The 13,610-nt window shown below is 42.2% G+C and overlaps 2 protein-coding genes across 2 annotated transcripts; both read right to left on the reverse strand.

The window, feature by feature from the left end:
* Window positions 1-545: 545 nt before the first annotated feature.
* Window positions 546-7,008, reverse strand: cyp27a1.1 (cytochrome P450, family 27, subfamily A, polypeptide 1.1). Its single transcript, XM_076105646.1, has 9 exons — window positions 6,769-7,008; window positions 6,045-6,226; window positions 4,443-4,642; window positions 3,683-3,880; window positions 2,506-2,669; window positions 1,739-1,905; window positions 1,449-1,530; window positions 1,119-1,319; window positions 546-677 (listed from the first exon to the last, which is right to left on the reverse strand). The coding sequence occupies exons 1-9, from the start codon at window positions 7,006-7,008 to the stop codon at window positions 546-548; spliced, it is 1,566 nt and encodes a 521-aa protein (XP_075961761.1).
* A 2,099-nt stretch (window positions 7,009-9,107) lies between these two features.
* On the reverse strand, window positions 9,108-13,599 carry bcs1l (BCS1 ubiquinol-cytochrome c reductase complex chaperone). The gene is made up of 7 exons (XM_076105659.1): window positions 12,998-13,599; window positions 12,775-12,914; window positions 12,461-12,655; window positions 12,063-12,126; window positions 11,773-11,945; window positions 11,397-11,514; window positions 9,108-9,521 (listed from the first exon to the last, which is right to left on the reverse strand). The coding sequence occupies exons 1-7, from the start codon at window positions 13,315-13,317 to the stop codon at window positions 9,272-9,274; spliced, it is 1,260 nt and encodes a 419-aa protein (XP_075961774.1). The 5' UTR covers window positions 13,318-13,599; the 3' UTR covers window positions 9,108-9,271.
* Between the last annotated feature and the right edge of the window lie 11 nt (window positions 13,600-13,610).

The raw sequence follows: 13,610 nt of genomic DNA on the forward strand, positions 1-13,610 counted from the left end.
TCCAGCCATCTGAACCTGAACCAGATCTGTTCTCGGTTTCCCGTGTTATCTGTAACTAGATCGTGCACAGTTTCACAAATTTGGCATTATATATATATATATTCCATTCATTTGTTCTTACATACGGACAGAAGAAGAGATTGCTCTTCGGATACATCACGTCGTCTTTATTGAAGTGCGGCAATGCTTCGTATTATTGCTGAATACAAAAAGTGCAAGGCTTTATTGTGCGTTAAAAGTGAAACCACATGGTCAGACATGTGGCATATTGAACATTCCAGAAGTGCTCAGTGGTTCCACAGTTGCTTTAAAATATTGAATGGCAAGTAACTTTGTGATGTCCTTTTTTTGTATATAGAGCATTTGATATAGAGCATATTTTATCAAAAGAAAATACATGTTTGCAATAATGTGCATTTTATATTTACTTGCATTTGTTATAACAAAAGTTCCAAATCTGTCTCGCTCTCTTAATACATCAGACATCCTTAAAAATACAAGCTTTTCATTCATTTGCAACATTTTCATTGAAAGAAATCTGCAAATCAAGCTGCGTTTCCACATCCTCGCTCCACAAAGTGCAGGTTTAGTGGTTGGTCTGGTATCAGAACAGTGCGGTTGATGCATTTCAACTCTCCCATGTTGGGGTCTGGTTTGATCTCAAACTGCCTGATGACCTGGAGGGGCAAAACAATGATGTTATTGAAGTCATTTCATTATTAGACCTGACTGAAGGCCATATCAACACAATGGCCTTTTTGTTGCATTAATAACACAGCAATGGCCGTACACTTTTGACTTTAAAGCTGCAGTAAACAATATTTTCATGTCAACAATGGTTCAAATGACGGTGTGAATTAATGTATAATGACAGAAGTGAAAGCGGTCACTCGTAGTGACAAACCCCAGTTCCCCGCAGATCTACAGAGCATTTTAGCAACATTTTCTCGCTATCTCTGAAATGCTTCACTGATATCGTAGCTTGCTAGAGCCCGAATCACAGTATGCCTACTTTCAAAGCAGTGTTTTACTGTTGTTTGATGGCATGAAGTTTTACATCAAATCATGTGTATTACAGTACGTAGATTCTGCAAGAGGTTTTCCCACTTGTCGCTTACCCGAAACAGAACCAGGTGCATCTCAAGCTCAGCAATCCGGCGACCGACACAGCCTCTCACTCCGAAGCCAAAGGGGATGGAGGCAAAAGGGTTTGGCCTCTCACGACCGTCACGGAGCCATCTCTCTGGCTTAAACGTGAACGGCTCTGGGAATGTGTCCTCATCATGACTGATGGCATAGTGACAAAACGTGAAAGGGGTCTGGGGAAACAACAGTCGAGAGATGAAATGCTGAAACTCTGATCTTTGCAATAAAATGACGAGACAAAAGTACACACAAAACCAGTAGAACAAGTCTAATGAAAAAAAAAAAAAGAAAAGCGGACCCACTTTCTTGGAGAATTGATATCCACCAACGGCAACATTCTTTTCTGCAATGATCCGTGCGTTCATAGGAACCACAGGGTACATCCTGAGAAACAAGAATAGATCATTTCATTTGGTTCAGGCTGTTTTTTTGTTGCGGACTGTTGCAGGACAAGTAAGAGATGTAAACAGAAGACAAGGCGTGAAATGTTTCGATACGGAAAAAAGTGGGCCCTTAAATCTAGGGCCATGCTTTGACAGCAGTGATGGCTTCTGTGGAAGTTGAACACCATAACCTCTCTAACCAGCCTCACCTCAGGGCCTCCTTGACAACAGCCTTTAAATACTGCATCCGGGTGACCTCGGCAGCGGAGGGGCTCCGGTCCGCTGGCACCGATGTGGACACTTCTTCGTAAAGCCTGTCCTGGGTTTGAGGGTACTTGGACAGCAGGTGCAAAGTCCACGTGAGGGTGTTTGAGGTCTTGACAGCAAAAACATGTCATTAAATAAACAGGCAGAGAGATGCATACCATACATGCATAAGAGAAATGTTGGAATTTGAGTGGCGGTCCAGTTTATATTTTGACATTTTACGATGATGCATTTTCAGAATGTCATTTTTGAGAACCAGGAATAGCATCAGATGTATTCAAAATGAGTCACCGTATTCTACAGTGTTCACCCTTTCTCTAACGAGGACTATTCGTTTTGGCAGTGGAAATAGAAGAAGCCATACATAAAATAGAATTTCTGAAGTAAAACTCATAACTATTAATGGTAAAACTATTGATAGCGCAAAGTAAAAGTCCTGCAATTAAATGTTTACTTCAAGTACAGAGTAAAAGAGAAGCATTATCAGCACAATGTACTTAAAATTTACTTGACATCTGTTCAAGGTGGCGCTTTCAATTCGGATATGATGCTGGGTTAGGGTAAGCAGAATATTGATTTTGGTCATTACAGCTAACGGAGGAATAACATATTTGTCACACATTTTTCATTTGGGAAGGAGGTCCGAGGAAATTTTTCTAACAATCGGAAGCAGGCCCATAAATTACATATGGTTGAGTATCACATTCACCGTGTCCATTCCAGCTAATAGAAGCTCAGTGATGCTGCCATACACATCTTTAGTGCTCATCTGAGTGTTTGAGAGGAGGTATGTTAGGTATTCGCCCTCCACATCATGGTTGTTGTCCACACGCTGCTGAATGACCTCCATCTTCTTGTCAATCAACTCTTTAGCTAAAATAGGTGCAGAAATGGAAGTGCTGCATTTTAGCATTCTGAAAAATAAACTCTTACAAAATTGAAAATTAAAACCGTTTCTATTTGATTTTATAGGTAAAATAAAAGGTAATGTTGTGGTTATGGAAAGCACACAGACAAGGAGAGCGTGAGGATTAGACACAGGTGGAACATATTACATTACAGTCATTTAGCAGACACTTTTATCCAAAGCGACTTACAATTCAGAGTCTATCACATTTCTACACCGTAGGCACAACTACGGGAACAATTTTGGGGTTAAGTGTCTTGCTCAAGGACACATCGACATGCGACTAGCGGAGTCGGAGCCGGGGTTCGAACCGCCAACCCTCTGATTGAAAGACGGCCCTGCTATCCACTTAGCCACAATTGCCCCCATATCAGGGTGGGTCAAAGGCGGGAAAACACACAAAGACAGGAGGTGAAACCAGACATGACACATGAGTAGAGCATACCTAGAGCATGACACACCCTAAAGCATATCTTGCTTTATGGTCTATTTCACTCTAAATGGGACCATAATTTACTAAATCAATATGCTGTTTTGAAGAAGACTCAAAACTAGCGATTGAGACCATAATGTCATGTTTACAATGTTTACTGAGGCAATAAATCAAGTGAGAATAGGGTCATTTTCTCATAGACTTCTATACAATCTGACTTATTTTTACAACCAGAGCAGTCGCCCCCTAATGGCCATTAGAAAGAATGCAAGTTTACGGCATTTCAGCATTGGCTTCACTTTTCAGACCCGAGAGGTTGGCGTCGGTTCCAAACCTTTGAACGGTATCGTATTTCCCAAAATGTTTAACTATTGCTGTAAAAGAGAGTTGATCAATACTGATACTGGTATTGATCCTAATATTGACCAATGAACGTATTTCAGTAACAAGAACACAATTGTGCATTATGTCCACAGTTTTGTCACACTTTATTTCAGAATACACTTTGCTTGTAAAAGTGCTATCGAGAAACAGAAATCAACTCACCAAAGCAGAAGATACCCTCCCAGCCTGCAATGTAGCGCCCCCAGTAGGGTAGCAGACTGCGGCTCCACTTGGGTGCCATAAATGCAACCAGGTTGTTGGAGAACATCTGGGCTATGGCATTGATGAAGTCTTGTGTACCGGCAGGGATTTCCTTCTCCAGACACCCAAGCCTCGTCTCAAACAGTATGGAGGCAATACCTGAGTGGCAAAGGTTAAGATTTAGGATAAGATATGATCAGAGAACCTGTCTGCTAAATTGCTCTCCTTCAATACAAGAACTCAAACAACAACAAGTAACAAAACAGACGTCGGAATGAAATCGTGTTAATTAAATTGTAATATTAAAAGGGCCAGTGTGTAGCATTTAGGGAGACACACCTATTTGCAGAGATGGATTATACTATGATTAAGTATGTTTTCTTTTTGTGTGTGTAATCACATGAACATGTTATGTTCTTGTTACCTTAGAATGAGAGCAGGTCCTCTTCACAGAGTCCGCCTCATTTCTACAGTAGCCCAGAACAGACAAACCAAACACTGACTCTAGATAGGGCCATTCGCGTCGACCACTGTAGTTCCACAAGTTTCAGTTGGTTGCAATCTGCAAACTCGCCGCTAGATGCCGCCAAATCTTACAAGCTGGCCATTTAATTCATCAATACCAGTATACATACGGTTTGATTTGAATGATTTCACCATCCACTTTAATAAGTGCACACTATTTAAATGAGCATGCACCATGTACAAGTTGTCTACATACCCTCTAGTGAGAAGTGATACAGCTCATTGGCCACATCTGTCACCAAATCTCCCGTCGGGCTGTGCTGACGCAGGAAGTAGATCCTCTTGATGAAGTCCGTAACCACGTCGTTGATAACACCATCATATTGTGCAGAGTCTTTCGGATGCAGCATGCGCTTATTCAGCATCACCCTCAGGTTGTACCACGTCTCCCCCTCCCTGGGAACAGATATACAGTCACAATGAGAAACAAAACCAACGCTAATCAGGTTTCCAAACATGTGAGATTTGTATTAGCCATGTGTTTTAAATGAATGTGTTGTGTTGGTAATGTTACAGTAAAGTACAAAAGTTGGTGTCTCTTCAATTAAAAGAAAATGTATATAAGATAAACTGTGTAAAGGGACATGTCTTTCTGACATGTACCATTTCTTCCTGTTGATCTCAGGTGATGTGGACACAAATACAGCAACAATCAACTGAGGTCAAATGAACTTAAACACGACTTGAATGGTCCTCTTAGTACACAGATGTTTTGACCTGTAATAGTAGGAAAAGGTCATAACATTAAAGGTGTTAAATTCCAAAGTCAGGGCCTTAATATAGCAGCAGAGTAATTGAAATAAGAAACTAATTGATTCATTAATTTTGTATCGGCTATCTAAAATGTTTGTAGTTTATGATTCTACATAAATTTACATAAGCAAATAATTGTGTAACCAATTGCTTTTTTTAACCAATTTTTCCTGGAAATTTCCTGTAGGAAAATGGTTGAACCAGTGTTTATTCATAACGTTTTGGCTTGTAGATTTGGGAAGGAAAGCCAAATGTCAGCAAAGTGTAACTAACCAGTAAGTTAAAGTTTATCAAGCCTCTGTAGCCTGACTGATGCTGGGGTTTTGAAAAAATAAAGACAGATATTCAAGATTTTAAAGTTTGACATCTTAAAAAAACATGGTTATTTGCTTGAAAGCCCAGAAAAAGGGACAAAGTGGACATTTAGTTGAGATTATTTTGTCCCACATCTGATCAGATGAGAACGTATGAAATTTGGGATAGTGGGGTTAGGGATGATCGTGGCCTCCAGTCTTGACATGCTGCGTCAAGAAACAGTAGTAATACTTATTGTAGCATTCTTGACTATGCAAAACGCTTTGTTTGGATCTCATGAGGCAGCAAAGAGCCATTGGTATTTCCCTCCCCACTCATCCCGGGAGGCTACCTGCAGTAACCTTTTTGCTATTTGGCTGGATGTAAACTTCAGTTTAGACTAGTTTTCGGGGCAAACAGGACAGGGAACCACGTTTGACTTATCGGTCATGCTCTAGTTCCCTGCCATACTGACTCGACTTTGTAAACATAATTTGATTTTAAATGTGTTAATGTGTGAAATGTATTTGTTCACTTAACCAAACCCTATAGGCAATGACTGTTGGTGATGCAAACATCAACTTTACAGTCTGAGAGCAGTCTCTAGCAGGTCACCATTGATACGTCCCTCTCATATGACAGGACTTTGCCCTGGAAAGCCTTTATGTAAGTTCTTCAAGTTCTTGTTTAGACAAGGAAAAATGGTGAAAGAGCATTTCTGAGCACATAATACAGTATTTGGCAGGCTCACTCCGTGAAAGGCCCATAGCCAAATCCTCTCATATCACGATACTCTTTCCACGTCGTCATGTCTCCTCGTCTAGGGAACTTCTCGTCGTTCCTCAGGACTTCCTCCAGCAGCTTTGGAGTGTTCACGGAAACTGACTTCAGTCCGTCTCTGTATATGGGCCCATATAGCTGCTTCTCATAGATCTGAAGGTAGGCAAAGTGAATGCAAGAAAGGTGAGTAAACAGAGAAACCTGTGTTCTAGCAATCTCATAACGCAGGAGGTAAGAAGAAGGAAACAACTTGAGCTGCTGCTCCATGAAGGCTTACAACACGTCAGAATCAATCAATGTTTGAATATTAGTCCCATTAATCAAATGTACTGTGTGACCAAATGCCGGTCTTTTCGCAAAAAGTAGTCCTGCAAACAATCCTCTCCTCTGTGAGGGCCAGCCGAGACTGGCTATTGTTATCTGAAGGTTACCATGGGAACAAAGGTAATAGAGCCAGCCTGGCAGTTTGTCTGATGTATTTTATTGGGAAATACAGTCACTCATAGCACACCCTAATCCCTGAAGTAAATCATCAAGAATTTTTACAGAAAGCAAAGTTGCACCCAAGATTCCTCATCACGGATTTTCTGGAAACGCATGTAGATTAAAACAATGGTGCATCACTGTGGCATAGACCTGCTGAATATGCATGTGTGGCATCCAGAAACCATGCAGTGCACTGACACCTGGCTTACCTGTAGTTCGTGCAAACGGTTGTAGAAACCCTGAAACACCATCCTGTAAAGTAGCTCCAAGAAGCTGACATGTGGGAGGTCCTCCACTGTCCGAGGCTTGTCCTGGAACGCAGAGAGGGCCTCCGGGGCAGAGGATGGGCCTCTCCCCCCCCTGGAGCAGACCCGGGCCACGGCATTAGGGCACGGCAGCAGCCAGCTCCCATTCCTTCCCACCACACTCCGGGACAGCCATGCAGCCATAGTGAGAGCAGAATGGAAAATACAGGGCTCCTGTTACATCCAAGAGACTAGCTGAGCAGGGAGGAGCGATGTCTTACACAATGTTTAACCCTTTCAGCACAGCTCTCAAGGATCAATGAAGGCCAAGGGTCAGTCCACCCATACATTTGTAGTTCATAACTCAAATGCCGCTAACCCATTTTTAGTGTGTTGGATAAGTAGCAAACTATGGAGTTCTGAGAAACAATATCTCACTCGAGGGCTAGGCGACCTCTCTCACCCTGGACACAAACTGTTTGAGTCCCTTCCCTCTGGCAGGAGGCTGCGGTCCACCTTACGCCACAAAAACTGTTTCTTCCCATCTGCAGTTGGGCTCATCAACAAAGCCCGGGACTGTTACACACCCTTCACATCCTTTCAATGTTAAAATACACTTTTATAATATACTTGTTTTAACACACTGTTATGTTTGTTTACCATATTTTATTGTAAATTTGATATTTTTAATTTTTAAATTATGTCTTGATTATTGCACTGTGCTTATTGATTATTGTTATGCACCATTCACCTAGTTAAATTCCTTGCATGTGTAATGTACTTGGCAATAAACGGTTCTGATTCTGAGATATTATAATCTCCTCAGAGACTAAACACTCTTGTCCAGTCAGGAACAGCCTCCCTCAAGATCTCAGAGAAGCCAAACCAGTGCACATTATTAGAAAGCATCTACAACAGCAACACTTTTGTTTGTGCTTTCTCTTGATTACATAACTCTTGAGCAATGCTCATGGTTCTTCTTGGAAGTACTTAAGTTTTCCTGCTTCTAACATGTGTGGTACTCCCAAAGCGCATATACAGGAAAGGTCTTGTAGCATCTGCTTGCTGTACTTCAATTGTTTCATCTGCAAAATTTCAGCAGCAAGCACATTTTGTGCAGAAAATATAGCGTTTTCCAGTTATTGTTACTGTCAGGCCAAAAGCAGCAAGCACATTTTGTGCAGAAAATATAGCGTTTTCCAGTTATTGTTACTGTCAGGCCAAAACTTTTGGCCTGACAGTAACAATAACTGGAAAACGCTATATTTTCTGCACAAAATGTGCTTGCTGCTGAAAATGTGCTTGCCAAAACTTTTGGCCTGACAGTAACAATAACTGGAAAACGCTATATTTTCTGCACAAAATGTGCTTGCTGCTGAAAATGTGCTTGCCAAAACTTTTGGCCTGACAGTAACAATAACTGGAAAACGCTATATTTTCTGCACAAAATGTGCTTGCTGCTGAAATTTTGCAGATGAAACAATTGAAGTTGTGGTACAACTGCAGTTCAAATGGAAGTGCTGAAAGAAGTTGGAGGAAGGAATGTTGAAGAGAAGGAAATAAAAGCAGTTGAACTGTCAGTTGAAGTGTCAAAGATGAAAGCAGTTGAAGTTCAACTGCTTTCATCTTTGACACTTCAACTGACATGAAATGAGCGGTGAGCCAACCCTAAACTAGGAAACACTGCCTTTGCAGTTGGTGCAGCAGTCTCATGGAATCATTTGCAATGTCACTTAAAAATCAAAACACTGACATCTCTCTGTGACATTAGTGCCATTCTTAATGTCCATTCTCTGCCTGCCTGCGATTGCTTTCACTGAGCCTGGTTTACTTTAAACTTTCAGTTTGACTCTCAGCCAATCAATCACGTATAAATAAAGTTCAAACAGGGAAATGCATTTTTGACCATCTGCAGTATGTTGCAGTTGTATTTGACTATAAATAAACACAAACACGTTAGATTTAGCTGTTGTCACACATCAGCCTGTGCAATCAAGACCGGACATTAACTTTGGGACATGTAGCAGGACCTTGTCCTGTGTCGGGTGATGTTTTGTTTACATGTGGGTTACGGACTGTGCCTACTAGGCATGTGGACAAAGAGCCATGGTGTGCTGGTTGCAGATTGAAGATGAGAGGAGTTGTGTTTTCAGAACATTTTTGCAGGATGATTAATTAACTTTACTGCTGCCCGTTGAGCAACTCCACCGAAGCAGCTAGAGAGCCTCGGTCCCTTGCGCAGGGGACTCCATCATAGTCTAAGATGGGGAGTAGGTACGGGCCTTTCACATGATGGAATGCACTCAGCAGAAATGTATTTATTTGGTATCAATCATAAACTGCATATACAGTCTATGGCATCGACGCACATCTGTCTTAATAATACCATTACTTCAACTGGAAATGTAAAAACAATATTTCTCAAATTTCTCAGTCATCAGTCTTCAAACGCTTAGCAGTCCTGTCATTATTTCATTTGCACAACATTGTCTATCGATCCTGCGGGGTCCAGTTTGTGCAGCAGAAAGTGTCCTTGCACCAGGGCGGCGCTGATCTCAGCGTGGACGGCCAACGCACGCTCAGCAAACCGCTCTCCTTCGGAGGCAGGCTCGCCTGGGTAGAACCGCCGGAACATCTGCGTAAGCTGCCAGTGCGTGCAATTGCCGATGTACTGCTTCAGGTCAACGCGGCCGGGTCGGATCAGTGCTGGGTCTAACCTGTGTGCAGAGATTACAGGCAAGAGGGGCAGTTAATGTCACTGAAATTACCAGGGATGCACCAATTCATCGGCAACAGGTGTGTGGTTTGTTTACAGATAAAAAGTGAAGGAATGTGTCAGCCGTGTGGGAGTTTCACAGTTGCCCAATCCCAACTAGCCACTCGGCTGGGTGCGGGAGAAGATCCTGTTCTTTACTCGCTACAACAAAGAGATTCCAGGCGTTTCACACTTTTGGGTGAAGTTCCCATTTAATTAGTGTTCACAGATGATATACAATAGGATAGCACTTATCTTCCTGGTCTCCCTCTGGTGTGTCTGGCTTGCGGTAAAAACCGTGCAATCTCCCCGTCACCCATGCCTCATTACCTGTCAGTTGCACCTGTGCCCCATATATTAATTACCTGCCGCAATACTCCACACTGCCACCCGTGGTCAACCTGAGATAGGCTCCTAATTCAAACATATAATACACAGACATAACTAATGGCTCCTACACCGCTTCCATGAACAAATGAAATGTTTGATGAATAAACCTTTGTAATATAATCTCTGCTTCCATTCCTCTGACTTCATGTGTTGTTATGTTCCATCTTTAATCCTTCATGTTTCAGAGTTAATGTAATTGGCCAGGCTGAACACCCGTGTGCCTTCCCCTTTGTTTTTCCTTCTTTTTACATCTCCATGCTTCCACCGGTAACCCCGTGTTTAATGTCACATTGCTATGAATTGTGGGTAAATCCCTTGAGCAAAGTGTGCAGAAATGCGGACTACGGAAAGGGTCCGTAAAGGGCTCTCAATTTAAATTTGATTACATTCAACTTGTGTTTCACAAAAATAATGTACAAAAGATAGTCTAATGAAATGCTGAATGACTTTAAAACAGTTCAGTTATATTTCTATTTATGAAAATGTATGTAAAACTCACCCGTGAAATGTCAAAAAAACATAACGGCCATAACATAACGGCCATAACATAGCTTGTAGTGTCCATTTTGAAAATATATCAATGTAACTGGGTAAATATTATAGTTTGAATTCTAGTTTATAGTACTTTAAATTAGTTTAAATATTCTAAACCTACATTATTTGATATCTTTAGCCACTAACATGCATAACAAGCTGAAAACACAACAATGGGGCATATGGTCCCATATAAAGCTGTATTAGCTAACTGCTGCTTGTTTATACATCCACCCAGCAGAGCAGCTTTAGCATTGAAGTCCAATATTTGGTGTCCTCTTGGCTCTGTTTTGGTGTGCATCAACTCCTGAGAAATACATGTCTCTTTAACTGCTAAACACTCCACTATGCTCACCATCAAGTCGCTAACTTTGTCCGTCTACCAGTGCATGCTGGGCAGGCGGCGAGTACTGGATTCATTGGAGGCTAACTGCAGTCAGTTAATTGTTCTCTGAGGGTTCATCACTACGATTGACATTTGTCACATAATACACAATCATTTCATTCTTTGTTAATATTTTTTTAAAAGATCTACTGGTGCAGCTTTAAGTGTTTGTTTTCTTTTAGTTATATGTATTAGATTTCCCTTCCTCTGTCGTTTTAGTTAGCAGAATGTTTTAATTGGTTTTAGTTTTTTTGTATGATTTACAAAAGGTATAAAAATAACTGCTAAACTTATGTCGTTGAGGATCATTTGTGGATGACTTGACTTATTTTAAACTTCATGATTACTAATATCAGCAACATTTAAAGACAAAAAAAAACGGAAGTTCTTTTCTCTGCTATTTGATTTCAATCTTGCTCTCAACTTTTACTGAAGTCAAAGATCCTTTCCCGTTTTGTTTGTCCCGCTCTGCTCGGACAACAACACACATAATAAATACTGTGTTCACACACTTTCTTCAAGCGGTACCTGTCAATGAAGTTGGTGGTCATAAAAACTATTCTGGCCTCAGATGAAGCCACTCCATCCAGAGCATTAAGCAGGCCACTGAAGGTCAGTCTCCCCATTCCCTGGTAGGCCACCGGGTCTGGGAGGCAAAAGCAAAAAAGGGATTTGAAATTCACCCTCAAAAGAGAATGAAACACAAAGACGGAGCTGTCTGAACAATCACAGCTTTAGAAGTGAACACAGTAGTTAATTCTACCTGAGACATAAATGAAAACATCTCATGTAAACAGAGGGACTAACGTGTCATTTCTAGTAATATTGGTATAGTTCAACCTCTTCTTTGTGTTACGTTTCTGACAACAGAATCCCAAACTGCCGGCCATTCCCTGTCACTCACTGTCTGTGGAAAGCAGCTCTCGGCTGACAAAGGCTGCATCTACATCCTCCAGCAGTATGATGCTTTGCTGCGGTGCCACGCTCAGGAGGTGGTTCAGACGGTCGTCTGAAAGGCTTTGGTCGCTCAGACTCATCAGACAGATGCTGTAGCCCAGCTCGCCTGCCAGAGCCGTGCTGGAACACAAGGAGCCAATGAGTGAAATTGAACCCAAGCATAAGCCATGACAGTCTTTTGATCACACAGACTCTAAAACAAGAAGGGTAAGAGCTCAAATCCAAAAGCACTCTCACATAAAGCTGCTTTTTCCACACCCCGGGGGGCCATACAGCAGATATCCTCTTCTGTAGGGTATGCCTGCATTGACAAAAGAAAAATCAACACATAACACAGAACACAGAATAACTGGAAATTCTACCACGTTTATTCAAAATACAAAAAAACAATTCGGAAAATCAGCGTTTAATTTATTAATGTTTTCTTTATTTTTCAAAAGGTATCACTCTCAAATTTTAGATGTCAAAGTGTCACCAACATGAAAGACTTGCTGGCAGGCACAACACCTCACAACAGTAAAGGTCATGATGATATGCAAACATGAGTTATATAACACTCTAATATAAAAAAATAAAACAGTTAAACGCAACTTGTTGTGCATTGAGTGAATGAGTTAAACACCAGGATATTCTACCTCTGTCCATGTACCACTTGGGGTTCCCAATGAATTCCTTCACATCGTCTACGATCCTTTCGGTCAAGCCCCCCTCCAGGACCACGGAGCTGAGGGGTCTGCGTCGCCGTGGAAAGCCGAAGGGTCTCCAGTCGCCGCCCATGGCGGTGTACATCACTGTCCTTCCCTCTTCCTGCTTCAGGGCCAGTTCTCTTGCTGCAAAACATAATTGACATCTGCACCAAATGGACTCTGAATAGCAAATGGATGCAACATGAGTCAAGTGTGTTGCAGCGAGATGCGTGTATGTACTGTGGACATGCGTAAACCTTTACCTTCTTGTAAGATATTAAAGAAAATCTGTCTGTCTCTGCCTAAAGCAGTGAAGGTTACGGACTCCCACGGGGTTCCAGTGTTCAGATCCACCATCTGCTTCTCTCTGGTCCTCTCCACCCGGATCCACTTCCTCCCGTACCTGCAGACCACAACAGACGACAGCGTCAGAGGATGTACTGTACTGCCCAGGACAATGGTAACTGTAGGTATCATATCTCTGACCAGATGATGTGGTTCCCAGGGCTTGGGTGGAAGTCAAACTGTGTGTGAACCCGCCCGCTCTCGTGTGCCAGGTAGGAGGTCTGCACGCTCAGGTGCTGAGTGTGTTTGCTGTGCTTGGTGATCCAGCTCAGCAGCCAGTGGTAGCTCTTATCCCTGCTGGGGACCTCCAGGGTGATCATGTAGTGCCTGCGGAAGAAGATCATTCCCACCTGGGCACCTTTCCTGGCCACTGCCAAGGCTGTCCCGATCCCAACCAGTCCAAACCCAGCCCCAAAGTACGGGTTGTCCTTCAGGCTGTCCAGAAAGTCCGACAGGGGCATTGTTGCCGATATGTGCGCAACCCCCTCAGTGGAATCAGACGATGTAGTTGTTATACACTAGTTTCAAGTGATACATCCTGCCATGTTAAGTAATTAGCGAATATTCCACTGACTTGCCCTCTTAGTCTCCATCTCATACGGCTGTCTTGGATGCTGTCGTTTCCGGTGTACACATTGTCTTTGAAAACAACATTTGTTCAACCTACTAAAATCCACATGCGTGCAATGTATGGTTGTGGTGCGCAGTAGTGATAGCGACCTCTACTACACTTCCTGTGTTTGACAAATAACTG

This window comes from Anarhichas minor, unplaced genomic scaffold (genome assembly GCF_050575085.1).
Source record: "Anarhichas minor isolate MPS153535 unplaced genomic scaffold, ASM5057508v1 ptg000004l, whole genome shotgun sequence".
NCBI lineage: Eukaryota > Metazoa > Chordata > Actinopteri > Perciformes > Anarhichadidae > Anarhichas > Anarhichas minor.